The sequence below is a fragment of the Desmodus rotundus genome, chromosome 6 (genome assembly GCF_022682495.2).
Source record: "Desmodus rotundus isolate HL8 chromosome 6, HLdesRot8A.1, whole genome shotgun sequence".
Lineage (NCBI taxonomy): Eukaryota > Metazoa > Chordata > Mammalia > Chiroptera > Phyllostomidae > Desmodus > Desmodus rotundus.
This window is the reverse complement of record NC_071392.1, coordinates 55,884,884-55,912,094: the sequence shown is the minus strand read 5'-3', so window position 1 is coordinate 55,912,094 and position 27,211 is coordinate 55,884,884. Positions and strand designations below refer to the sequence as shown.

The 27,211-nt window shown below is 39.9% G+C and overlaps 1 protein-coding gene across 3 annotated transcripts in view; it reads left to right on the top strand.

The window, feature by feature from the left end:
* GLI3 (GLI family zinc finger 3) overlaps positions 1-27,211 on the top strand; it is a 298,462-nt gene that overhangs the window by 45,984 nt on the left and 225,267 nt on the right. Inside the window, exon 1 of one of the 3 annotated variants that reach the window (XM_053926575.2) lies at positions 3,917-4,430. The exons of the other annotated variants lie outside the window; for them this stretch is intronic. Within the exon in view, the coding sequence (XP_053782550.1) occupies positions 4,361-4,430 (70 nt within the window). The 5' untranslated portion in view covers positions 3,917-4,360. Of the gene's footprint in view, positions 1-3,916; positions 4,431-27,211 lie in introns of those variants that run through there. 3 annotated transcript variants of the gene reach the window in all.

Here is a 27,211-nt window from a genome sequence, read left to right as displayed (position 1 = left end):
CACCCGCCTGGCTGGCCCTGTGACCTGTTTGGTGAGACAGTGGACTTGAAGGGAGGGGAGCAGTAGCTGCCCATACTCTGCCCATGGGTACTAAGGAAAATCATAATTCCAATGTGCTTTTAATATGCTTTCTATAACTTTATTAGAATTAGATATCTTGCTTCTTGCTTATTTACCTTGCATACTAATGTCTGTATACCAACAGTGGAAAATTTTCATCTGCTCCAAAGCAGGCTAGTTACCTGAAAATCATTTTCAGAAATTTTAGAAATGTTAGTAACACAGCTTTTTGGTGAATAGTGAAAACCACCTCTAACATTTGGACCAAGTTGTACATTGTACATTTTCTTTTTTAAAAAAATATCCTCACCCAAGTATATGTGTATTGATTTTAGAGAGAGAGAAAGGGTGGGGTAGGGGAGAGAGAGAGAGAAAGAAACATCGATGTGATGGAGAAACATCAACTGTTTGCCTCCTGTATGTACCCAGATGGGGGATCAAACCTGCAATGTAGGTATGTACCCTGACTGGAGATCAAATCCACAACCTTTATTTTGGTGCACAGGATGACGCTTTAGCTGAGCCACTCAGCCAGGGCCAAGTTGTACATTTTCAAAGGACTGCTGCCTTTTGCATGTGTCACTGGCTGTTTTCTCACTCTGTTCCTTGTATTTGCAGTGTATTATTTTGTTTTTGGTTATTGACCAACTGCTTTATAGATTCCATCTATAGTAAATTTAGGGGAGAAAAATGCCTTGTCATTCTAGTTGGCAATGAGATTGTCCCCATTCTTTTTCTTAGTTAAAAAACAAAAATAACAACAAAATCTTTGTGAAAAAGGTTTGAGAATTTTAAGCTATACATTTTGATACCATTGTGTTTCATTTGATTGTTTCTGAACTGTCAGTCTAAGGTTTACTATGCCGAAGAATTAATCTATGTATGGTATGTCTGTCTCTGTGTGTGGTATGTCTTAAAGGGCTCAAAGTTAGGCTTAGAGGGATGTACTGATTTTTAAAGAGGGAAGTTCTAGAGTCTTGGTATTGTTAAAGATACCACAGCCATTTGCCTAAAAGGCCATGATTCCAAGTTTTACCAAACCACTCAGATCAGGTAGAGGATCTTTGGAGAACAAACAAAAACTTGTCTTGGCCTGTGAGTCAGTAATGCAATCCTCCCACATCCCCGAGTTAGCAACCCCAGGATTGGCTCCACAACTGATGTCTCAGGGCAGCTCCTCAGACAGGTAATGGAATTGGCAGAAATCTCAATCCAGTGGGCTTGGTCCTGACCTGTGCATGTGTGCCTGCTTCCAGTGGTCCAGTCTTACCTCCCTGCTGTCCTCTGAGTCTCTCTCCCTCCCTGCCTTTACCCTGCATTCCCTATCACATTTTTCTTTATTTTTTCTTCAAAGAACTAGTCACTCTATGAAGTTATTTTCCTTTATGTTTGTATGTTTACTTTCTGTCTTCATCAGGGTTTAAGAATCAGGAGTTTCTCTGGTCTCCTTCACCCTGTACCTCTGCTCCGAACAGAGGCCAGCACAGTATGGGACTCAATAAGTATGTGTAGAATGAATGAATAGGTCTGAAAATGACATTAAGCTACTCCTGGAGAGATTTAGGAGCATTTTCACTCCATTAGAGGATAGAGTTCCTACAGATTATCTTCAGTTTGTGGTGGGTTCTATTTAATTTACAGAGTAGATGTTTGTGCCATATATTTTGGAAGGTATCCCTATAGTTACTGAAATCACTCTACTGTGCTCCTTCTTACAGTCTGTCATTACCATCTTGACTGGTTTCCTTAGAAATGGCACTGTAGGCTTCATGAAGGTCATGTGGAGCAAGAGCATTCTGTAAATGCAGAGTGAATCTTCAGGAGTCCTCACAGTGTTGTAACATTTGGTCAGACAATTGTTTTAGTCCAGAATGTGAGGCAGAATAAGTATTTCAGAGGTAGGGGATGGGAAAGTTGAGCTATATCTGTTTTATTTCCTTAAAACTATCTGCAGCAAATATGAGAACATGTTAACCCAGATTGCTTAAATCTGGGTTGTACGCAACACTGATAACTATCATATCATTTTTATTACTTTTCTGTACATTTGGCATATTTCATAATGAGAAGGTTTAAGAAAGAAACAAAAATAAGATGGGAAGTTGCATGTGCTAACTACCTATTTAGTTTAGCCCTAGGAATCTGAGGAAACCACCTAGTAATAAATTAATAATAAATAAATGTTTGAAAATAAATTAAAAGGGACGTGAATGTCTAGCCATCCAAACACATTATCTGTTTTCAGAAACCTGGCCTTTGGTGGAACAGGGCCCAGAGGAAATTCATTCTATGTGGGGTCTCTACTTTTCACGCAACCTGTTGCTACCAGTAGAATTCCTGAGTAATTGGAGTCTGGAATTTTTTTTTTTTTCTTGGAGTACTGATCAAAGGTGTTTCTATCCAAATGAGAGCAGGATGCTGCTCACCCGGGGGTTTTAGGCATGAGAGAAGGGTGAGCAGCGCCATGGGTGGGTCCAGGAGATAGAAGGTTCCTCCAGGGTTAAAACAAACAAACAAACTAACCAACAAAAAAATTTTTGAATGGATTCATTGTTTATAAGAATAGCTCCTTAATGGAAAAAAAAAAAGGCAAGAGGTCTGTAGCATGTTCATTGCTTTCCTGTGCTAGCTTCACTATTTATTTGATTTATCACGTCTCTCTCTGAACTGTGACCTTTCTTTAACTATTTCTCTAGAGTATCCATTTACTTTATTTAGAAACATAATATTTAAAAAGGCTGGAACTGAGTCAAAAAATCTTCACCTTTTTGATGTGGCTGTTTCCCCATCTTTTGAAACCGTAAACTTGCTTAGAGCCACAACGCTGACTTGCATTCTCTGAATCAACAAGTCTTTCAGGGCCCTAGCTCTTGCTCCCTGATGGGTGGTCCTCACAGGGCTGAGATGTGAGGGACTGGGGAGGAGAGGTCCTCTCATCCCCAAGGCCAGTTTATACACAACTAGAGAACATAGTGCCAGAGAATTTGGTGCTGTATGGGAGAGAAGGTACAGCAAAAGGAGCTCTCTAAACGTGGTGCTTGGATTGTGGGGGGGAAAGCCTGTTGGAGGGGTGGCCCTGGAGTAGGAATGTAAGCATGGCCTGCTGTAGTTACTCGTAGAGATGACAGGGAAAAAAGAAGATGCCTTAGTGTCCTCTTGTATTTTAATACAACTTCAGAATTACTCCTGAGGCTTGCTTTTCCAGATTAAACATTCTGAATGTGTGATATACAATATTTTTTAGATTTTTTAAAGGTAATTTTTTTTTTTTTTTTTCTGGAGCTTTGATCTGTTCTTTCCTTTGGGCCATTTTTTTTCTTTTTGTCTTGGCGTGCCTGAGCCATGAAAGGTTAAGTGCCTGAGGCAGGTTCAGCTGAAAGGACCGATATGCCAGACTGTCTCAGAACGTGCAGGTAAAAATGCTGGAAAAACTTGTCCCCGTGTAGAAAGTCTACCCGCATCTACACAACTGCGGTTCTTCGGAAAAAAAACATGTTCTCAGTGGAAGGGATCACTGCTCTTTTCTTTCCAAGTTTTCCACCTGCCGCATTCCTTCCCTCAGATTTTTTAAAGGTAATTTTTTAATTATATTTTTTGCATTTGTCATTCCCCTTTTCTCCTTACTTTTTAAAAAAACTTTTAATGATAAAGAATCTAACTATAAAGTTTGAAGACCAAAAGTAGATATTAAAAAATTTCATCATTTTCACATGTTAACTGTTTAAAGTTTTAGTTTATTTTGAATATTCACCTATTTGTCCTAGGTTTTCTGGGTACTTTATCTTAGAACTAGGGGCTACCAAAGGTATACACAGAACTCTTATTAGGAAATTGCTTCTAAGAATGAGGAACTGCACTGACCAAAGCTTGTAGATGACAATGACTAGTGTCTTGATTTAATACAGTTTAATCCCTGTATTAAAATTTCTTGGCTGGATATTCTATTCTTTTTCTTCTGGAGGAACTTTAGAATCTCGTTATTAAACTTGGCTTCCTCCAAGGAAAGCACAACATCCACAAAAGTAATAATATCTCTCTAGGTTGTGATTAGAATTACATTAAATCTATTTGTTATTTTTGGGGCTAATTAACATTTTTATAAAGTACAATTTGCTTATTGTGAAATATGGTATAAGTGGTCAGATGAGGTCTTTTTTGTGATGTCAGAAAATGTTTTACTTTTAATGTCTTCATATGGGTTGCATATATTTCTTGCTATGTTTATTTTTAGCATGTTTGCTTGAGTTGGGAGTGTGCCCTTTCAGTTTAATTGGGAACCAGAGATGGAACTGAAGTGGACATGAGGACTTTGCATTCAGCTGTCCTGATTCTCATACTGGCTCTGTCATTTGCTACCAGTGTGACTTTGGGTAAGATACATAGGATTCTGAGTATCTGCTTTCTCACCTATAAAATGAGGATAATAAGGGTATTTACTTTTTAGGATCGTTGGGAAAATTAAAATGAGCTAATATTGCTGGTGGAAATGGGTTCCTTTCATGGAGTGATTAGATAAGCATTTCTGGGGACCCAAGCATTCGAGGACAGATAAGTTGTAGTGGCAAAGTTTATTGGAATAGAAATGGAAAGCTGCCCCCAGGTTCCCAGTATCATCTCTGTCCATCCCACTGGAAAAAGTCTGGACTTGTCTTCATCAGGCCCAGAAACAGGGCCAGTGTCCAGAAATTCTGTGCCATGTTAAAGCTTGGTCCAGTTCAGTCAGTCTCTGTCCTTGTCTGGCTAGCTAGTCTCTCTTCCCAGCTGCACTCTGGCTGGCACTGTGTTGCCATACTCAGGCTCTTGCCTGGAGCCTGTGCTTTCAGCCTGCACTTGGAGCCTACAGCTGCTAGTGTCATGTGGCTGCTATGGAGAGGGAATGCTTGAATGAATAAATTAATGTGGGAAGCCTGTGTGTTACTGAGAGGGAGCAAGCAAGCTTTATTAAGCTTGGATTTTGTTCACAATCCTTCGTAGGCTGGTGTTGGGCCTTCCTCCTAACCAATTCATTTCATAGATCTTTCAGGGATCTGTGTCCCTTATTCAGTCTGTTACTTTTCCTACGCTAGACCTCTCTGGTCAGCATGTTGGCCCTGAATGTCCATGCCTGAAAGTAGAAGGACCTCCTCCTGCACCATCTTGGCTTCTACTGCACATGTGTCCAGCAGAGAATTTTCCCTTTATTATTTATTCTGCTCCCACCCCTCTTAGTCTGAGCAAGTTGACTGGTTGTGCCTTGGGGAGATCAGAAAGCCAGTTTTTCCTCCCTGGAGGAGGAAAGGATGGAGGAGGAAGGGGTGTTCATCCTCTTGGTGGGGCAATGCTGCGATCCCCTGGGGTTTCTGAAACTGTAACTTCCAGACTTAATCAGGCTTATTGTTGGATTCAGCTCTTAGTTGATTAGGCTTCTTAATGTCTGGTTCCTTTTGCTCCCTTCTCATTTATTAATATCTAGCTACCTACACTAATGTGTTAAGGGCTTAATGCCATTTCTGGAACTTAATACGTGTTCAAAAATAATATCTGTTTTTATTAACTAGTAATTTCTGATAGAAAAGTTATTGATTTCTAGATATTCAATTTTATGGCAATGTTAAATATCTTATTCTAGTAATTTTCCTGTTACATCTCAGCTTTCTAGGGGTGCCTATAATACTATGTGCCAATAATATTTTCTTTCCCCTTCCAATTGCTGTATAGTTGATTTGTTTTAGATCACATTGAACTGCCTTTAACTTCCTGGATAATAGTGACTAATTCTGATGATAACCATCTTGGCTGTTACTTTAATAATGTCATTATTTTTATTATACTAAGGAAATATCTTTCTAGTTTGAGTTTGGTACTTTTTAAATCAAAAATGTATGTTAATTTTTATCATATACTGTTTCAAAGTTCTTTTGTTTTGTGATCTCTGATTTTTCTGGCTTGATCTATTGATGATTTTTGTTTTTTATAATATTTCTTTTTTTAAAAAAATTCAGATTATTGAGAACCAAGATGGCGGCGTAGGTAGACACACTGCGCCTCCTCGCACAACCAGAACTGACAGAGAATCGAATGGCAAGGGGGTCCGACGCCAAGGAAATAAAAACTAAACATTCATCTAGACCAGTAGGAGGGGCGGAGACGGGCACCAGGGTGGAGAGAGGACGCCTGTGGCTGTGGCGGGACCCAGACAGGCAGAGTGCAGGAGGAAGAGCGCAGGCAGTCTGACCACTAGCAGACCCTGTGGCCCCACATTCGCACACAGGTAAACCAAGAGGGCTGGACTCAGAGTTGTGGAGAGCAGGGCAGGCAGAGTGCGGGTAGCAAACTGCAGCCCCACATTCGAACATAGACAAACTGGACAAATGGCAGGGAGCGAAGCAGACCTCGCAACCCAGGGCTACAGCTCTGGGAAATAAAGCCTCAAACCTTTGATTGAAAACGCCCGTGGGGGTTGGGGCCGCAGCAGGAGAGACTCCCAGCCTCACAGGAGAGGTCCTGGAGAGACCCACATGGGCCTAGAGTGTGCACAAGACCACCCACTCAGGAACCAGCACCAGAGGGGCCCAGTTTGGTTGTGGGTATCGGAGTGAAAGATTGAAATCCGGAGGAGAGTGAAGCTGGCGCCATTGCTCCCTCTTGGCCCCTCCCGCAAATACAGCATCATAGCGCAGCCTCACGGCACAGCAACCAGTATTACCCCGCCCCGGTGAACACCTAAGGCTCCGCCCCTTAAAGTAACAGACGCGCCAAGAAAAAAAAAAAAAGAAAAAAAAATGGCCCAAATGACAGAACACTTAAAAGCTCCAGAAAAAATACAACTAAGCGAGGAAGAGATAGCCAACCTATCGGATGCACAGTTCAAAGCACTGATTATCAATATGCTCACAGAATTGGTTGAATCTGTTCGAAAACCACATGAAAAAATGAAGCCTATGCTAAGAGAAACAAAGGAAAATGTACAGGGAACCAATAGTGATGCGAAGGAAACTGGGACTCAAATCAATGGTGTGGACCAGAAGGAAGAAAGGAACATCCAACCAGAAAAGAATGAAGAAACAAGAATTCGGAAAAATGAGGAGAGGCCTAGGAACCTCCAGGACATCTTGAAACGTTCCAACATCCGAATTATAGGGGTGCCAGGAGAAGAGGAAGAACAAAAAATTGAAAACTTATTTGAACAAATAATGAAGGAGAACTTCCCTAATCTGGCAAAGGAAACAGACTTCCAGGAAGTCCAGGAAGCTCAGAGAGTCTCAAAGAAGCTAGACCCAAGGAGGAACACACCAAGGCACATCATAATTACATTACCCAAGATTAAACGCAAGGACCTACATCCAAGATTACTGTATCCAGCAAAGCTATCATTTAGAGTGGAAGGGAAGATAAAGTGCTTCTCAGATAAGGTCAAGTTAAAGAAGTTCATCATCACCAAGCCCTTATTATATGAAATGTGAAAGGGAGTTACCTAAGAAAAAGAAGATCAAAAATAGGAACAGTAAAAATGACAGCAAACTCACAGTTATTAACGACCACACCTAAAACCAAAACAAAAGAAAACTAAGCAAACAACTAGAACAGAAACAGAACCAGAGAAATGGAGATCACATGGAGGGTTGTCAATAGGGGAGTGGGAGGGGGAGAGGGGGGAAAGGTACAGAGAATAAGTAGCATAAATGGTAGGTAGAAAATAGACAGGGGGAGGGTAAGAATAGTGTAGGAAATGTAGAAGCCAAAGAACTTATATACATGACCCATGGACATGAACTATAGGGGGGGAATGTGGGAGGGAGGGAGTGGGCAGGATGGAGTGGAGTTGGGGGGGGAATGGGACAACTGTAATAGCATAATCAATAAATATATTAAAAAATAAAAATAAAAAAAGAAAAAAAAATTCAGATTATTTAAACTAATCCGCCCTCAAAAAAAAAAAAACAGTTCACCAATTTTTCCCTCCTCCATACCCACTGCCTCTGGCAACCATCACTCTGTTCTTTTTATTTATGGTCTTGGTTTATTTGTTTTTAGATTATACCTATAAGAGAGATCACTTTTGACTTTCTCTGACTTATTTTACTTAGCATAATGCTCTAGAAGTTCATCCATGTTATTACAAATGACAAGATTCCATTCTTTTTTATTCCATATTTATGAATAATATGGAATATAATATTTTATATATCTGTATACACATACATACACACCGTAGTTTCATTATCCATTTATCCGTAGATGTACACTTAGATTATTACCATATCTTGGCTATTATAAATATTGCTTAGTGAACATGGGGGTGCATATATCTCTTTGAATTAGTGTTCTCATTTTCTTTGGATAAATACCCCAAACTGGAAATGTTGAATCATATGGTAGTTCTATTTTTAATTTTTAGAGGAACCTCCATACTGTTTTCCATAGTGGCTGTACCAATTTATATTCCCATGAACAGTATACAAGGGTTCCCTTTTTTTTACATTCTTGTTACACTTGTTATTTTTTGTCTTTTTGATAATAGCTGTTCTAACCAGTGTGAGGTACTATCTCATTGTAGGTTTGATTTGTATTTCTCTGATGGTTGAATGCCTTTTCATGTACCTGTTGGCCATCTGTATGTCTTTTTTGGAAAAAAATGTCTATTCAGATCCTCTGCCTACATTTTAATTGGAATGTTTATTGTTTTCTATTAAGTTGTATGAATTCTTTCTATATTTCAAATATTCATCCTTTATCAGATACAGGATTTGCAAATATTGTCTCCCATTTGGTAGGTTACCTTTCATTTTGTTGGTGGTTTCATTCACTGTGCAAGTAGCTTTGTAACTTTTTAGGGGCTTGATGTAGTTCACTGATTGTAGTTTACTTGTTTATTTTTGCTTTTGTTGCTTTTGCTTTTGGTGTCAAATTTAAAAATTCATTGTCAAGACCTTTATGAAGGAGCTTACCACCTGTATTTTCTTCTAGTTTTATGGTTTCAGAAGTCTTATGTTCAAGTCTTTAATACACTTTGAGCTAATTTTTATGTATGGTGTTAGATAGAGGTCAAGTTTCATTCTTTTGCATGTGGCTGTCCATATATATATTTTCCCAAGCCCATTTATTGAAGGCTGTCCTCTTTTCATTGGTTATTTGACCCTACATATGTATGGGTTTATTGTTGGGCTTTCCATTATGTTCCATTGATCAATATGTCTGTTTTAAAGCAATGCTATCGATTTCTGATTACTATGGTTTTGTAATATAGTTTGAAATCAGGAAGCATGATGCTTCCAACATCATTCTTTTTTCTCAAGATTTCATTGGCTCTTTGTTCTTTTTTTTTGTGGTTCTGTACAAATTTTAGGATTATTTGCTCTATGTCTGTGAATAATGTCATTGGAATTTTAGTTGGGATTACATGGAATCTATTGCTTTAGTATAGTGCTTTTAGTAGTATGGACTTTTTAACAATATTCTTCCAAGCCATAACATGGAAGATCTTTCCATTTATTTGTGTCTTACTAAGTTTCTTTTGTTAATGTTTTGTAGTTTTCAATATGTCTCATAATAATTTTAATAATACTTTCTGGTATAAAAACTTCGATTCTAGAGTTTTGATGTGATTTTATATGCTAATACTGTATTTAGAATCTTGGTAGTTTTTTAAAGATTTTATTTATTTTATTTTTAGAGGGAGGGGGAGGGTTGGAGAAACATCAAATCAGTTGCCTCTTGAGCACTCCTAACCAGGGATCTGGCCCACAACCCAGGTATGTGCCTTGGCTGGGAATTGAACCAGTGACCTTTCAGTTCGCAGGCCAGCACTGAATCCACTGAGACACACCAGCACGGCCACATATAGTTTTAATTTCTAGTATTTTTTTATCCTCAAATACTAGATTTTGGCATTCAGATTACATTAGTTTTTGAAATGAATTACAACTTTGCCATAAATGTCTTCATATAGGAAATTTTTTGTGACATGAAATTATCTGTTCGTTGGAAGTTTGAATACACTCACATATAAACTTATCAGGGCCTAGGTCTGGAACATTTATTAGAAATAATTTTGAGTGGCTTTACAGGTTTTTTCTTTGTTATCAGATCTTTTATATTTTTCATCTCAAGTCAGTTTTGATAACATATTTAATCAAGATTTAAAAATGTAATTGCATAGAATTTTAGTAGCCTTATTTAATAAAGAAACAAACAACTCTTCCTTATCTATGTTTATATCTGCCTCTTAGGTTGTACTTGTACTTGCTTTTTTAATTTCATGTAGACCCTTGCCCCAAATAACAACCTGCTTCAGGAATGTATTTATAAATTCTAATGATTTTTAGTTTGCCAATTTATAATTTTTTTTTTTTGCTATTACTGTCATTTTTATTTGGTCTTGCTACTTTTTAGCAACTTTTAAAAATTTGGCATATGAGTCCATATACTGTATTTTATCTTATGCTACTAATTTTGTTAACTGCATGAAATGTATATTGGCAATATTATTTGCAAATATAAGTCTATTTTTTAATTTTTCCCATAGATTTGTAAGACATGAAATTGTGTGTGTTCATGCACACATGTGTATCACTTTAGCATGAAGGTTCATTATAGGATGTACTCAAATCTATCAAGAGTTAAGATAATATCGTATTATAGCTTTGGAGAATACTTAAGGAATAGGTTGATTTAGGCTTATTGCTTCCTATCATCTAAGAAAGGAAATGATTCATCATGTTGCTAGTAATTGAGAGGGAGGAAAAGAGACTCCTGTTATCCCTGCTAATTTACTTCAGACTCTGCGAGATTTTGGCAAGAATATTCTCACTTCTGTCTTCTTAGGTCTTACTTTCTGTTTTTTGAATCAATTTCCTCTTGATTCTTCAAAGTCATTGGAGTACAAAATGGGTGTTCTTAGTAATATTTTACATGATTGAAGATATGTATTAGATTACCTAACTCCCATATTTTATTTTCTTTACCAATTTGTTTTTGGTCAGTTGCAGCTATTCCTGATTACCTTTTAAAAATGGAGAGCAGAAAACAACCTTTACTTTTAAAAGAGTATAATGGTTCTATGTCTCTACCTTTTTTCATTTTTCTTTTTTTTGTTGTTGTTCAATTACAGTTGTCTGCATTTTCTCCCCACCCCTCCATCCCACCCCAGCCAAACCCACCTCCCTCCCCAGCCTCCACCCTCCCCCTTGGTTTTGTCCGTGTGTCCTTCATAGTAGTTCCTGAAAACCCCTCTCCCCACTACCCCCTCCCCACTCCCCTCTGGCTATTGTTAGATTGTTCTTAACTTCAATGTCTCTGGTTATATTTGTTTGCTTTTTTCTTTTGTTGATTATGTTCCAGTTAAAGGTGAGATCATATGGTATTTGTCCCTCAGTGCCTGGTTTATTTCACTTAGCATAATGCTCTCCAGTTACATCCAAGCTGTCACAAAGGGTGTAAGCTGTCTTCTACGCAGAGAGAAAGAAGGAGCTTCTATCTTTTTTTTAATAGTTGTTTAAGTACACTTATCTCCATTTTTTCCCCCCACTACTCGTTTCTACCCTACCCATCCCCACCTCCCTCCCTCGATCATATGCCACTTTGGCTTTGTCCATTGGTCCTTTTTACATGTTCCTTGATTCCCTTCTTTCCCCTGTTACCCACCTCCTCTCTCCCCTCTGGTTACTGTCAGTTTGTTCTTTATTTCAGTGTCTCTGGTTATATTTGTTTGCTTGTTTCTTTTGTTGATTAGGTTCCATGTATAGGAAAGATCATATGGTATTTGTGTTTTATCTACCTTGTTTTTATACAGATTGACTTTTCACATTGTCTATCTGTCATATCAATGTTTAGGATTTCTATATGTTACATGGTCTCTATTGATTGATGATCATTCTGCTTTAAGTTTATTGTTCCTTTCAACTATTCCATTAGTGGATTGGACCAAATTTTATTTTAGTAGTTCTTCATTGTTTTTTATTTAGAGAATTAGTTTTTTAGTGTTAATTAGTTAATCAGGTTTTTTTTTTTACTGTTATAAATAACAATACTGTGTTGGTTATTCTTGCAAATAAGTTTTTGTTGCTATCTGATTATTTGTATAAATTTTTAAAAATATAATTGCTAGATCAAAAATACTCACATTTTTAGGCTTTGGTACATACTCAGAAAGGCTAAACCAACCTACTCTTTCACTGGCAATGTGTGTATTGATATTTATAACCCTACTGTTGATGGTAAGAGAGAGAACTTTCTATGTAGGCAATTTTCTCAGGTTGCCCTAACAAATAACCACAAATTAGGTGGCTTAAAACAACAGAAATTTATTCTCTTCCAGTTCTGGAAGCCAGCGTTTGAAAGCAAGGTGTTGGCGAGGCTCTAATGAAGAATCCTTCCTTCTGTCTTCCAGCTTCTTGGTAGCCGCTGGCCATTCTTGTCATTCCTTCTTGGCCTGTAGACACAGCAGTTAATCTCCATTCGCATATTGTGTTCACCTCTCTGTATGTCTCTATATGTGACTACTGGCCTTCCTGTAAGGATACCACTCATTGGTTTGTGCCTAACCTAACCTAGCATGGCCTCATCTAATGTTACTAATTATATCTGCAGTAACCCTGTTTGCAAATAAGGTAATATTCTGAGGTTTTGGGTGGACATGGATTTGGGTTTTGACACTATTAAATCCAGAACAGTTATTTGGTTTCCTTTCTTTCTTTCTGTCACTTAGTTAAAAGAAAGTAATGCAGATCTGAGCAGAAATGCAGAAATTCTATGCGGCAGCCATAGGAGTAATTAATTACTGAACTTATTCCTTACTCTATGTTGGCAACATTTCCAGGGATAAATTTGATAAGCATGTTTGGTTTCTTCTTCCTTATTAATACAGATATTATTTATATGGCCATGTCTATATCTTAAACCTCACTCTAATTTCTTAAAAATTAAAATGGTTTAGTAAGAATAGGTTTACTTAGATATGAAGCAAATAGCTTTCCTTATAATTTTATTGCTGATACTGTCCCTAATAATAAATATTTAATGCTACCTAGTCATATTTATTCTAGATACCATAACACAAAAAGATTTAAAAGTTCTGTTTAGCTATTCTTTTATTTAATCCCCAAATGTAGATGTTACAAAAATGAGGTGTGGTAGTTTTTAAAAGCTGATCTGATGTAGAACGAGAAATCAACTCTATTTGGACTAACTGAAAATTTAGATCTGGGAGATATTAATTTTAATGTTGGTGTTGTCTATGCTTTTTTAGACACGGATTTATTTATTATACATGTTGTAGACCTTCTAATGGCTAACCATGATGGACTTTATTTCGAGTTCCACAGCACAGTCACATGGACGGCCTGGAGGCTATTGTCATTTCACTGCAGTTTTCTTTGGGTAGTTGGGTGATTTTCAGCAGTCTCCTTTCTGTGCCTTCTTTCTCCACATGACATTGCCATAGGAATGGCAGAGGACTTTTTTCCAGTAAAATCAAGAGCTTCATTGTCTTTTCTGTAAACCTGCCTTGTGCCAGGCCATGTACTGGCCATGAGGGATGCTAAAGATGGAAGGGGCAGAGTTTAAGGAATTCAGAGTTTGGTTGGGCAACATTTACAACCAGTATGATGGTTAAGAGATTTTTAAAGTGCTATCAGGAGACAAAAAGAGAGAACAATCAATTATTTCACGGGAGGAATATTGTCAGGGAAAGTTGGTGAGAGGAGCTAAGGTTTGACTTGTGTTTCAAATACTAGCTCCTATAGCATAAAGTGGGGGATTATAAGGAAACTATTACCTTCTGATGTGCCAAGTCATGTGTTAAGATGGAATTTCATATCTGGAGTTGCTGATGATATGGTTTGGCTTGTTTGATCATTTGCTTAATGCATGGTGACATTGAGGCTAAATTCTTAGTCCCTGATCCAACTAGTCTTTGTCTACAATTGTCACCCAAATGGCTGCCATCATTCAGAGAGGAGCCAAGCTTGGTGCACCCCAACTGCAGGAACAGGTCAAGCCCCTATGCTCCAGGAGACTCTGTTTGTAGAGATGGTCAACCTGAGAAAACAAGTCTCAAATTCTGCTACCAGGGTATTTTTTGTTTTTTAATCACAGTCTTTCATCATCGATACTCATTGCCCCTGTTTCTAGCTGTAGAGCACCACTGTTTGGTCAAGAAGATCATACACATATGCCCCATACTGCACAGGATTGTATAAGACAAGCTGCAGCACATTTGGGCAGTTGTAGAATGGCACGAATAAAGCATTTGTACTTCACTAGTGCTGTAGGACAGAAGCTCACGTGTAGCATCTGAGAAGTCTCTGAGCATCCTGCCATAATTATTAGAAAAATATGGCTTCAAGTGTGGGGTTCAAATTACCACTTTAAAAGCTTCTGACCATGTTTCTGAATCATCTCTGAATGGATACCAGAAAAAAAGGCAGGAGAACATGTATGAGTGATAGGGAATGAAAAAGTGACCCGGGAGATTACTTCACATGAGTCTGAAAAAATATATATATATATGGCTGAATTACAACTAGAATACCCCTTGTAGGTTTGAAAATGTATGGATTCTGATAGCACCAGGAAAACATGGTCTGAAATGTTTCTGAGGTCATCACCACCCCATCAAGGTGGGTCCTGAGCCCTGGGTTCCATAGTTATAAGGCCATTAGTCATGCAGAAGAGGGGACCCACTGACACAGGACAGATGCATGGTGTACAGACCTCCCCAGACTGCATACCTCTGTGTCTGGGTGAATGGGGGCCAGTGTCCACCTTAGCAGCATAGTGTGTTGCAGGTTGCATTTCCTAGGATGAGATGGAGTTTAGTGTGCATGATTTTTATTAGAGTGCCCTTGAGATAAGCACCTGTGCAAAGGAGCAAGGGTGGGTAAAGGGAGATGTTGAGACACAATGCAGGCCCAGTGCCAGCCTCAGCCAAACCCATAGGGAGCACTGGAGCTTGTATGTTGTCCCGAGTTGAGCTGAGATGGCCAGATGTTCATACCCCACATAGATCACTTATCCTGTGAGTGTTGCCCCAGGAACCAGGATGACCTTGAGGATGGTGGTTCTTTGTAGCTCAGGAAATCCCTGAGCGATAGGTTGTTCTTTGAAGTGAGGTCTCATTTGAACATCTAGATGTTCACCACAATACATATCATATGTCTATGTTTGTGTGTTCATTCATTCATGGAAGCAATAATTATTCACAGTATTCATTGTCTGCTTACTAAAATCAGGCACTCTTCTAGGTCCTGGAGGTAGAGCACTACACAAACTGACTCTGCCCCTGCCCTGAGGAGTAGGCCTGCCTTCCATTTGGGAAACAGTTGATAAACAAGGAACTAGAGGGGATCTGGTGGGATAGGCGCTCTGTGATGGTCATATAAGGGCTAAGATGACAAAGCGACTCAGGAGCTATGACAGATCAGAAGGCACAGCCATGGGAAGTTGTGGGGAAGGACATTGTGGGCCTGGGGGATAGCAGAGCAGAGGCCCCCATAGGGGACCTAGGCATGGTGTGTTCCAAAGCAGAAATAAAATGGTAAGAACAAGGAGAAGCAGAATAATATGGGGTCAAGGCAAGGAGTTTAGATTTTATTCTAAGTATGACAGGAGTTATTGGAGGGTTTGGAAGTAAGAGGTTGCTTTTCTAGAGGGGGCACTTAGTAGAGAGTGCTTAGCATGCTCCAGTCCTATTTTAAGTGTTTCATATAAGTAATTCTTTTAATTCTCACAGCAGCCTTATCAAGTAAGTACTGTTGTTATCACCATTTTGCAGATGAGGAAACTGAGCACAGAAGTTACAGGTCTGGTAAGTAGCAGAGCTGGGGACCCAATCTGAGGAGGTCAGGCTTACGATTTTGTGCTCCCAACACTTTTGTTCTGGAAGATCACCTGGTTAACATGTAAGGTAAGAGTGGAATTAGGAGTCCATTTAGGATCCTGTTGCAGGCAGTGCCACTCTGGACATGGACAGAAAGAGCTATGTTCAGCATTGGATATGGACATGCAGTTGGACCTTGATATGGGAGGTAATAGAAGAGAGGAATCTGAGATGACTATTGAGTTTTGATTTGAGCAAGTTTATAAGGTAGGATGGGGTGTATCATACATGTTCTTTTTTTTAAGTATATTTTATTGATTATGCTATTAAAGTTGTCCCTTTTCCTCCTCTTTATTCCCCTCTGCCCTGCACCCCTCTCCCACCAGCATTCCCCGCTTCGTTCATGTCTGTAGGTCCTTACATATAAGTGTGTTGGCTTCTCCATTTCCTATACTGTTCCTTAACCTCCCCCTGTCTATTTTGTACCTGCCATTTATGCTTCTTATTCCTTGTGCCATTTCTCTCATTCTCTCCTCTCCCCACTTATAATCCTCCATGTGATTTCCATTTCTGTGATTCTTTCTGTGTTCCTCTTTCTAGTTGTTTGCTTAGTTTGTTTTTGTTTTTGTTTTTTTTTAGGGTCAGTTGTTGATAATTGTTTGTTGTCATTTTACTGTTCATAGTTTTGATCTTCTTTTTCTTAGATAAGTCCCTTTAACATTTCATATAATAAGGGCTTGGTGATGATGAACTCCTTTAACTTGACCTTATCTGGGAAGCACTTTATCTGCCCTTCCATTCTAAAGGATAGCTTTGCTGGATAGAATAATCTTGGATGGAGGTCTTCCCTTTCATGACTTTGAATACCATTTTCTAGCCCATTCTTGCTTGTAAGGTTTCTTTTGAGAAATCAGCCGATAGTATTATGGGAGCTCCTTTGTAGGTAATTCTCTGCTTTTCTCTTGCTGTTTTTAAGATTCTTTCCAAGATTAAGATTATCTTTAATCTTGGGTAATGTAATTATGATGTGCCTTGGTGCATTCTTCCTTGGGTCCAACTTCTTTGGAACTCTCTGAGCTTCCTGGACTTCCTGGAAGTCTATTTCCTTTTCCAGATTAGGGAAGTTCTCCTTCACTTTTTGTTGAAATAAGTTTTCAATTTCTTGCTCTTCCTTTTTTCCTTCTGGCCTCCCTGTGATTTGGATGTTAGAATGTTAAAAGGTGTCCCAGAGGTTCCTAAGCCTCTCCTCATTTTTTTGAATTCTTGTGTCTTCATTCTGTTCTGGTTGAATGTTTATTTCTTCCTTCTGCTCCAAATCGTTGATTTGCATTCTGATTTCCTTCCCTTCATTGTTGGTTCCCTGTATATTTTTCTTTATTTTTCTTTGCACAGCCTTCACTTCTTCCATTATTTCGTGACCATACTCAACCATTTCTGTGAGCATCCTGATTACCAATGTTTTGAACTGTGCATCTAATAGGTTGGCTATCTCTTCATCACTTAGTTCTATTTCATCTTAGTTCTTTCATCTGGGTGCTATTTCTTTGTCTCAGCGCACCTGTACCTGTTATGTTGTAAGGAGTGGAGCCTTAGGTATTCACTAGAGTGGGGCAACCCACATTTCTGGGTTGTGGTGCTCTATGTGGGGGAGGGTCAGAGAGGAAACAGTGCCGCTGGCCAACTGTTTGGCCAACTCTTGGTCAACTTTCAGTATCTTCCCCCGTTTCCCAAAAGCAAATTGGGCCCTTCTGGTGCTAATTCCTGGGTCGGTGGGTTTTTGTGTATGTTCTAGGACCCTGTGGGTCTCTCCAGTGAACTCTCCTGTGAGGCTTGAAGTTTCTCCCTCCCCCACAACTCCCACAGGTTTTTACAGCAAGAGGTTTTGAGGTTTTATTTCCCTGCTCTGGAGCCCTGGGTTTCACTGTTTGTCTCACTCCCCAGTTGTTCCTCCTGGCTTATCCACATTAAAATGTGGGACCACCAGCCACTACCTCGCCTGCATGGTCCTCTAACTGCTACCTTGCCATGTGTCCTCTCTTCAATAGCTGCCCATTTATGCTCGTCCTACCAGTCTGGATGAATATTTCTTTTTTAACTCCTTAGTTGTTAGACTCTTACAGTTCAGTTTTTTGGCAGTTCTGTTTTTTCAATTTTTTTATTTTAAATTTGTTGTCCTTCTTTTTGGTTATGAGAAGGTACAATGTATCGCCTATTCGTCTATCTTGGCCAGAAGTCTCAAACACGTTCTTTATGAAAGGTTGAGAGCAGTCCGGGCTGTCACAGATCTGTTAGTGACCTGGAAGGAAAAGTAAGCTTCCTTATCTGTAAGAGACACAGATTCCTGCTGTCTCCAGAAATCATGTACTGACAAAGCTTGCTTGTCATAAGCCCTTGTTATGGCACTATACACAGTGAAAGACAGTTACAGAGGTTGGCATCACTAATATGGTGGTGTTTAACCTCAAGAGGATGATACAGCTAATATTTAATAGGGATTTTTTGGGGGGGAACTTTGTTAAAGAAATTCTTGTACAGAGGGAATATCTTTTACATTCTGTGTGCGGCCTTATCTTTTACTGAAAGTTATAAAGATGGTAATACCTTGGCTTATAAGAAGTGAAACTTTAAGCCCCTGGAGAAGTTTGTTGAGGAAAGTTTGGCTCTTATGGTAAGGAGCATACTTTATAGAGAATTTTTTTTAAAACAAGAATTTTAGGGACTGTTTGGAGGAGAGTTTAGGCAGGGAAAGAAGAAAGGAAAATAAATAATTGGTTATGTTCTCATTTTCATTTTTTTCTTTAAAACTGTGCTGTCCAACATGGTAGCCACTAGCCATATTTGGTGTTTTATGTTTTTATTTAAATGAATTAAAATAGAACAAAATGAAATATTGAGTTTCTCAGTCATATTAGCTACATTTGAAGTGCTCAATATCCACATATGGCTACTGGCTCTCATACTGGACAGAGCAGATAAAGGATATTTTCATTATCACAGACGGTGCTGCTAAAAGCCTTAGAATGTAAAATAAACCTGGAATCTTGGAGTCACACTATAAATTGGGGTACTGCAGGAGCCTAGGAGAGGAAGAATTTTTATAGAGAAACTTTATAGCTAGGCATGCACATGAAAACGATGGTGCCCAATCTTCAAGGACCACTCTGAAGTTCTGAAACCTGAAGAGTCTGATTTTTCTGGCCCAGTCAATAAAAAGAACACCAGTTCCTGAAAAGCTGGGTATGTGGCTGTTTTCTAGCTAGTTAGTGCTTTATTTTGTTTATGAGACTATATAGGGCCTGTTCCCTTTTTGTAAGTACTTTACAAGTAGATTCTGACCTAGGCCATTATCTGACTGGAAAAATGGGTATAATAATCTTAGGGGGTGTAGTGTGGGCTAGTGGGAGTTTTTATTACATTTTGAAATAACAAGTGAATTATGGTTATCCTCTAAAAAAGTCTTCCAAGCTGTAGTCTCAGGGTGAAACAACCTACTGCCTGTTTGTGTAAATAAAGTTTTATTGGAACATAGCCATGCCCATTTGTTATTGTCTGTCACTGCTTTAGCTCTCTTATTGCAGAGTTTCATAGATGCAACTGAATGGTTTGCAAAACTGAAAATATTTATTCTCTGGGCCTTTGCTGAAAAAGTTTGCCAACCCCTGATCCTGATAATGGGCAAATGATTGGAGTACCTTTCCAGTTCAGAAACGTCTTTGCCAGCCCAGGTTTGTAAAAGCCTTTTAGGGTAGGCATGGACTTCCCCTTGCTTCTAAAATTTGACGAACTGAATAGATTTCCAACCCTCTCCAATATGGTCATCCACAACTTTCCTACCCTCAGTTCACGGCAAGAACATCCTTCCAGTTGTTCAGGCCCAAAATGTTGGAACCATGTTGCCTCTGCCTTCATAAATTACCTGCTCCCTGCTCACCATCTTTCTAGGAGCCATCTTCACCTCCTTGGATTACACCAATAGCTGCCTACCTCTTGACTCCATCTTTATTTCCCTACTGTCTCTGTCAATACAGAGCCAGAGTGAACCTTTAAAATGTAAATCAGATTGTGTTACTCTCTTGCTGTGAATTTACATTTCACTTGGACCCCAAGTCCTCACAAAGGCCTTCAAGGTCTCTCTCTGCTTCTTTAGCCACACTGCCCTTTGGGCTGCTTGCCAAACACACCAGGAAAGCCCTTGCCTTGGAGCCTCTTGCCATAGCTGTTCTTTCTTCCTCCGTATCTCTTCTGCTAACTCCTTTATCTCCTTCAATTTTGTGCCTCATTGTCAGTTTTTCACTGAGATCCACCAGGATCACCGTATTGCATCCTGCCTGCCTCCCATCCTCTCCCCAGTGCCTGATTCTACTTAATGTCACTCCACTTTTTATTTTCCCATAGCTCTTGATACTCTTTAACAAATGTTGCATGTTTCTTGTACTGTTGGGGATTTCTGTCTGTTTTGTTGCCTGATGTAGTCCAAGTACCTGAAACAGGGTCTAATTACTGAATTCTAGTATGTAGCAGGAGTTTAATATATCTTTGTTGAATGAGTGAAGGGGCCTTGATTCCAACTGATGGAGCCTGTCTGTGTGATGCTAAAGGAGGAGCTCTCCTTTCTTCTTGAGACTGGAGATGGATTCCTTGGAGATCAAAGTTAAAGTCTTTTTGTTTTATGCTGTGCTACCTTAGGTGGTAAGAGCTGGCTGGCTATCTTTTCAAAGGCACATATTCCAATGTGGTCAGTACCGTGACTTCTGCAGTGCTGGTAGCTAGCTTCCAAAGGGCCTTCCATATGTGACTGGAATTAAGCACTTGTATCATAGTGGCCTGCAGTTTAACAACTTACTGCAAAACCGGGTCCCAGCAGAAGCTGCATATGTTAATTTTTAAAGTTTTTCCTGTGCTTTGGGTAATGTGTATTTTTGTCCTGACTCTTTCTGGAACTTTGTTATGTGGGTGGCTTCTGATCCTGTGTGACATTTGCATGCTGTCTTAAGCCAGCATCCTCTCAGCTGGGACACAGCTGGGCCCTCATGGTCCTTGGGCCCAGAGACAGGGCATCTGCTGTAGCCATTTGATTTCTTAATTGTGCAGCCCCTGAAATCTGTTTAAGCACTGATTTGGTATATGTCCAGTCCTGCTAGTATACTTGGAGGTTCATGAAGGCAGAGCTGTGTTGTATCTGTCTTGGTGTGCTGACATCCAGCCCAGTCTCACACATGGCAGGGTTTAATGAATGTTTATGAAATTGAGTGATAGTGCCTAAAGCAGAGCCTCATCAGAAGTTATACATTAGGTAGATGAAAACAGTCCTGGAGATGCATGGCGATGATGGTTACACAACAATACAAATGTCCTTCATACCACTGCATTGTATATTTAAAAGTGGTTAAGATAGTAAATTTTATGTTATGTGTATTTCACCACAATAAAATATTTGGGAGAAAAGTCATGCACTATTCATCTCACTAGCATATGGCATTCTAGCATTGTCTTACTGGATAAGCCAAGACCAGGAGGCATGGAGATTGTTACTGATGCATATGTAATTGTGTCAGTTTTGGGCTATTAAAATGCTCCTTGTCTCTGCTGACCCATCTATGTTTGTATATTTGATTCACTTGCAGTTTGTCTTTGGCCCTTTATTCCTTTGATAAAACTGTTTATTGGTGATCACTCTTCCATCAACCTAATGTTTTAAATTTCTACATTTTGAAGCCATAGAAAAGTAGAATTAGAGCCTATGATCAAAGGCTTGGGTCCTGTAGTCAGACTGGGTTCATGTCCAGTGCTGCTATGTACTTCAGTTTCCTCACCTGCACATTGGTGATGATAAGGGACCTAGCCTCATTTCCCACCCCTGTCCCCTTATTGATCTTTCAGTTTCACTGTCTTTGGTTTCCAAAAGGCGATCATGAAGAAATCTTCTTTGTTTCAATCACAGATCTTTATGTGTTTGTGCTTTGAATGTTCAGACCTCCTATGCTCCCTGTTCCCCCTGTCTGTCTCTTCTCCCAGAGCTAGCATCTCTAGAACTTCCCATTATTCAGTTTGAGAGTCCCCTGAGGCCTTTGCTGACCTCCAGTCACTCCCACTCAGCCCACTAGAATGTGAACACTTTAACAGGGTCTGTAAGCTTCCAGAGGGAAGGATCAAGACTGTCCCATTGGTACCTGGCACAATACCCTGTGCAACATAGTAGTGCTCAGCAAGTAGGTAAATCAGGCAGCAGTGAAAGCATAAATGAGAAAGTGTCCTCTTCTTGGCCCTATGAGAAGTTTACTTATGACTTGGGTCTGGCTCATTTTAGTGTGTTCTTTCAGTCAAGTGGCTTGGCTGTTGCCTTGAAATTTGGGGAAAGTTTTCACAAGGGTTGAGGGGCAAGGTTTTATAAATGCTAAGGGGATAGCACAGAGCCTTGCCTACTTTCCCAGCCCTCTGCTGGCAGTGAAGCCCAGGAGCTGGGCAGCAGGATGCGGTGATTAATAATCCTTCTGTACCTGAGTCCAAAGGAGAGTGGCGTGACCAATAGAAGATTTGGGAAGTAGTCCCTTGGAGGAATTCCTCACTGAATTAAATTTTGGACCTTTTTATTTTTCTCAGTAGCTTAGGGCTGAAGAAGCAGATTGCCTTAGACACATGGAAGGTGAGGAAGCAGACTGTCCCAGCTTGGTTCATACTGTGGCTGGGAGTCTTGTTACTTACACAGTGATGGTGCTATCACTGTATAAGTGATGGGCATTTGTTTGTCCAGGGCCAAGCTGGGCCAAGTACTTGGAGAGAGAGAGAGAGAGAGAGAGAGCGAGCGAGCATTGAATATGTACATGTGAGGGGTAGGGGGAGAAATGGTGCTCTTAGGATACTTGGCCCCATGGACTGGTTTTGATCCTGGATGAGGGTAGAGGAGAGAGAAGGTTTGGAAACCTGAGCTGACAGATCTGTTTCTTGAAGGAGTTTGTGTAATCTATGGGCCTAAACAGGATTTGTCAAGACCTAGGGGCCAAGTAGTATACAAAATGTGGAGGGTGTTCTCTGTACATCTGCTGGGAGCCAGCTGTCTTTGGTCCCTGATGAATCTTGTGGATGTCTTTGGTCAGCACCAGCATGTGTGGGGTACAAGTAATAAGGTTTAAGTAAATGTTAAATGAGATTGAAACAGGACTGATGGGCTGGCTGGGGCATCTGTACCCTCTTTTGGTCACCATGCCTGATCTGAATGGTCTTGCTGGGTAACCTACATAACCATTCTCCTCCATCATACTGTTGTGACTTGGAAGTTCACAGCTGCCACAAATGAGATGGCTCTGGGCCTATATGTCCAGGGTGGGGTGCGTGTGCTGTGAGTCTCATAGACCTGGGCCACATCTGACCCTGCTGTGTCATGAGGAGCCCTCTTACCTTCTCCAAGGTTTGGTTTTCTCATTGACAAAATGGGAATAATAAGATTGTGGTGAAGATTAAAGGAAATCAGAGATGTGAAGGGCTTACACATCCTGACAGTTGATAGCTATTGGTGTTGCTGTTAGTATTACTAATCTCAGTATGTAAATTGGAGTCTACTTACTCCCATAGGGCAGTTTTTGCTTTTTTATATAAATGTGTGTAACTTAACTCATTTCTTGCTCACCAAGGTTTTATGAGGAAAGCTACTGTCACCTGCCTTTTCAAAATGAAGAAACTGAGTCCCAGGGGGTGGACTTTGTTTCCTCAGCTCCCACAGTGGGACTGAGGTGTGGAAGGTAAGCATTTTGGGGGAATTGGTCCAGTGCATTGTATTCATACTAGCATCACTGGTAAGTGGCAGCACTTAGAAATATTTGCCACTCAGTTGGTTATAGACACACAGGTGAATGTAATGTCACATATATGATATGTTTTTGATCAGCAGGTTCTCTAGGAACTTAATGGACTCAAAATATTACACGGGGTGCAACTGTGTAAGGTAAAAGGCTGAATTTGTATAACTCAGGCAGGAAAGAGATAATCCCCTATCTGTACAGACATACTGTATGCCAACATGGGGCTAGAGGTTCTAGTGAGCACTAACATCTATAGAATACTTCTCCTGTATGCCCCTTAATCCTCACGGCAAGCCCGCTGCTGCTGCCATGTTTCACAGATGAAGAATCAGTGCTGGGAGTTCAGGGACTTGAGTACTGAGTATAGTGAGGGGCCAGGCCTTGAACCTTGCAGCCAGACTCCACGTCTGTGCTGTCACCCTCTGTGCGGCCCTAGGGGGTGACTGATTAACACAGTTCATCAAAAACGAACTGTGAACCGACAGATAAAAGAAGAGGTCTGTGAAACATGTGAAGGTTCTCTTGTGAACCAAAATGTACTTAAGTTGTTTTCTCTGTGTGTCAGCAAAGAACCACGATGAACTCCCAGGTCTTCTGGCAGAGGACTGATTTATGGGGATTTGCTTAACTCTACCAGCTGGTTAACAACCCGGGGCTTTTAACATTTTAGGGGGAGAAAATGAATAAACAGGCATTAGGAGTGAAGCCAGCCAAGTCTATGGGATTGGCTGAAAGGTGAATTCCATTGAAAGAAGTTTTAACATACAATGCAGACATCTCTAGACCCAATTTTGCACTGGAGTTCCTAGTAAATAAGAGTCAGGAAATCAAATTTGAGGGGCAGTTCCTCATTTCTTACAGATTAGAGTTGTCAAAAGAAATCTTTATTTTTATTATTGCAGGAGGGGAAGGTTACCTGGTTGAGGTGGAATAAGTCAGATGGAAAGCAAAAATTAGTTGCCCAGATATTAACAGGTGGTAGATAGCTTGAACTGATTTTAAATGTGATAAGTTAGTCATCTGAAATTTTTGAACGATTAGAATGTTTATGTTTTATGTAGTATAATAAATCTTAATACATCACACATATTTGTGATTCTTTTGTCCCATAAAATACATGAAACCACACTTAGTCAAATATCACCAGGAATCTCCTTACATTGCCTTCTTGTCCTTTGGGAGAAATATGAAATTAGGATATTTTTGAAGAATTAATAGAGTAGGCCAAGATTTCTATAATCCCTTGACAAAAGCCATGTGGCAGTAAAGTGTGTGTCCAGTATTTAATGACTGAAAATACAAAGTTTTAAGAACTGAAATAGGCAAGCTCTTCTTTTTTTCCTCAGGTTCTACAATGATCACTTTTCTCCCTAGTCTTCCCTGAGTCACTTCCACATGCATGTGAACACAGATCCTTCCTGAGGGTCATTGACTGTATTTCAGCTGATAATGTTACTTTAGAATTTCCTGAGTTTCTCTGTGCTCCTGAGAGAAGTCTGGTTTGCAGTGCTCTTGTCAGTCTTCTAGAGGTCCTATTTAGAATGCAAATGAGGAAAGTGAGGGAGAACAAGAAAGTACAGGGGGAAAAAGGTTGGAGAATATTATAATATTTATTTACTTTTAAATCAGAATAAAAGAACAGCTTTCCACAAAAGGGAAAATAGACTGCAAACTCATTATCCAGCTCTGTGCAGGACAAGTATCCATTCATGGTACTAGATTTATTGTACAGACTGAAAAGTAATATTAATACAATTTTTAAAATCCCTTTTCAGAAATTAAGAGGCAGACTTGGGCCTTAGAAGTAAGTAACTTAAAGTTGCTTGGGATATGAGGAAAGATGAGAGAGAAGAGCCCTCAGTGTGTGTTAGGCTTTTCAGCTGATTCCTTGAGGATACTTTTTGCCTGTGCATCTGCCCAGGGAAGCTCGGCTCACCCACCCCAGTGCTCAGGAAGGCTTCATCTCTCCAGATGAGAGAGGAACCAAGCATTTCATGGGCACCTACAGGGTCTCTACTCATGGCAGGATGCAAAATTAAAACATAACTGTTATTACAACAGCTTGTTATGCAGGGAGACTAACAGTGGCTGACCGTGGTATGCCCTCCAGAGTGGGAGGTTACTGCCTGAAGTGATGCAGGGCTGGAGGGCTGGACTTCTGGGTCAGTCGTCTAGACGAGTTGTCTCACTCTGACTGCTGTCACCTAGCTGTGGGATTTGGAATAAGATGCTAAGATGCTTTATCTGACTGAGCTACAGTTTCTGTGGCTGTTAAATGTGAAATAATCTTCATAGTTCACAAGGTTGCTGCATAGTGATACTTAGATAGAAGGTGAAGGCATACCTTTGGCAATGCCCTGTTAGATACAAGGTGTTAACAGTAAATGATGAATTGTGTTAATGTCACTCAAGGGAAAAATCTCAGTTCCACTGCTGAAGGCTTGTCACCTATCTCCAGCCAGCATGTTGGAGGCCCAAGGCAGAGAGGTGGGATGTCTCAGCACTGTCCATCCTCACTGCTGCCAAGATACTCAGCTACGGAGTCCCAAGGATGGGCTTCAACAAAGGGAAGGGGGGCAATAAGAATGCATACAACCCGTGCATTTACTGGGGTGTGAGATAATTTTGAGACTATTTCATCCATTTAGCCCATCAGAATGTTTCCAATTTTTGTCTTATTATTTAGTGATGCTGGTTGATAGAAATGCTATTCTCCCAAATCTTCCACCTTGGGGAATGCTCCATGGTGGCCATCCATGATTGTCTTTCATCCTCTGTACCATAGGTCTAGGGGTGGCAAGTGAGACACATAGAATTCTCCTTTTCTGTTTGAAATGCACAGTGGGGATCTAGTTGAAATGAGATATTTGAACTTAGGCAACATATAGGAATCCCACAGATGCTCACCCCCAATTTGGAGCAGTTAACAGTTTTATTCTTAGAGTCAGAGTGAGGGTACATTCTTTTTAACTTTTGTGGCTAAAAAACGACATCCCCCTCCAAAAAAAGTCATCATTAACATGTTAGAAAAAAGTTCCCAGGAGAAATAGTTAAAAACAGGTCATGTCAGTGTTGGGTCCTTTCTGTATTTCCTCTGTATTTTCAAGTCTTTCATGGATAACAAATGCCAAATATTTTCTCCTGTGAGGGATCCTCAGGGACTCAGGTGCTCAGCTTTGGCATATCTTTGGAAACTGTGTTAACTTGAGTGGTTGGGGGAAGCTCCAAGTCCCAGGGTCTTTGATTCTCAGTTCTCCACTCTTTCTATTTCACCACACATTCTGTGTCCTGTAGCATTTATGGTTTTCTGATAACAAAAGCAAGACTCAGGCAGTGTATAAGATTTGAAAAATATTGAAAATGTAGCAATAGCAAATAAAAATCATCCTCATTTCACTGTTTATGTTTAGGTGAAAGTGAACATTTTAATACATTGTCTTCTAGTCTTTTTTTCTACGTGGGTTTATATTCACATTGCTTCAACATAGTGACACAAGAACTGGAAATTCTCCTTTTTAATTTACTCCTTGGACTCATTATCTTCTCAGTTCTCATCATA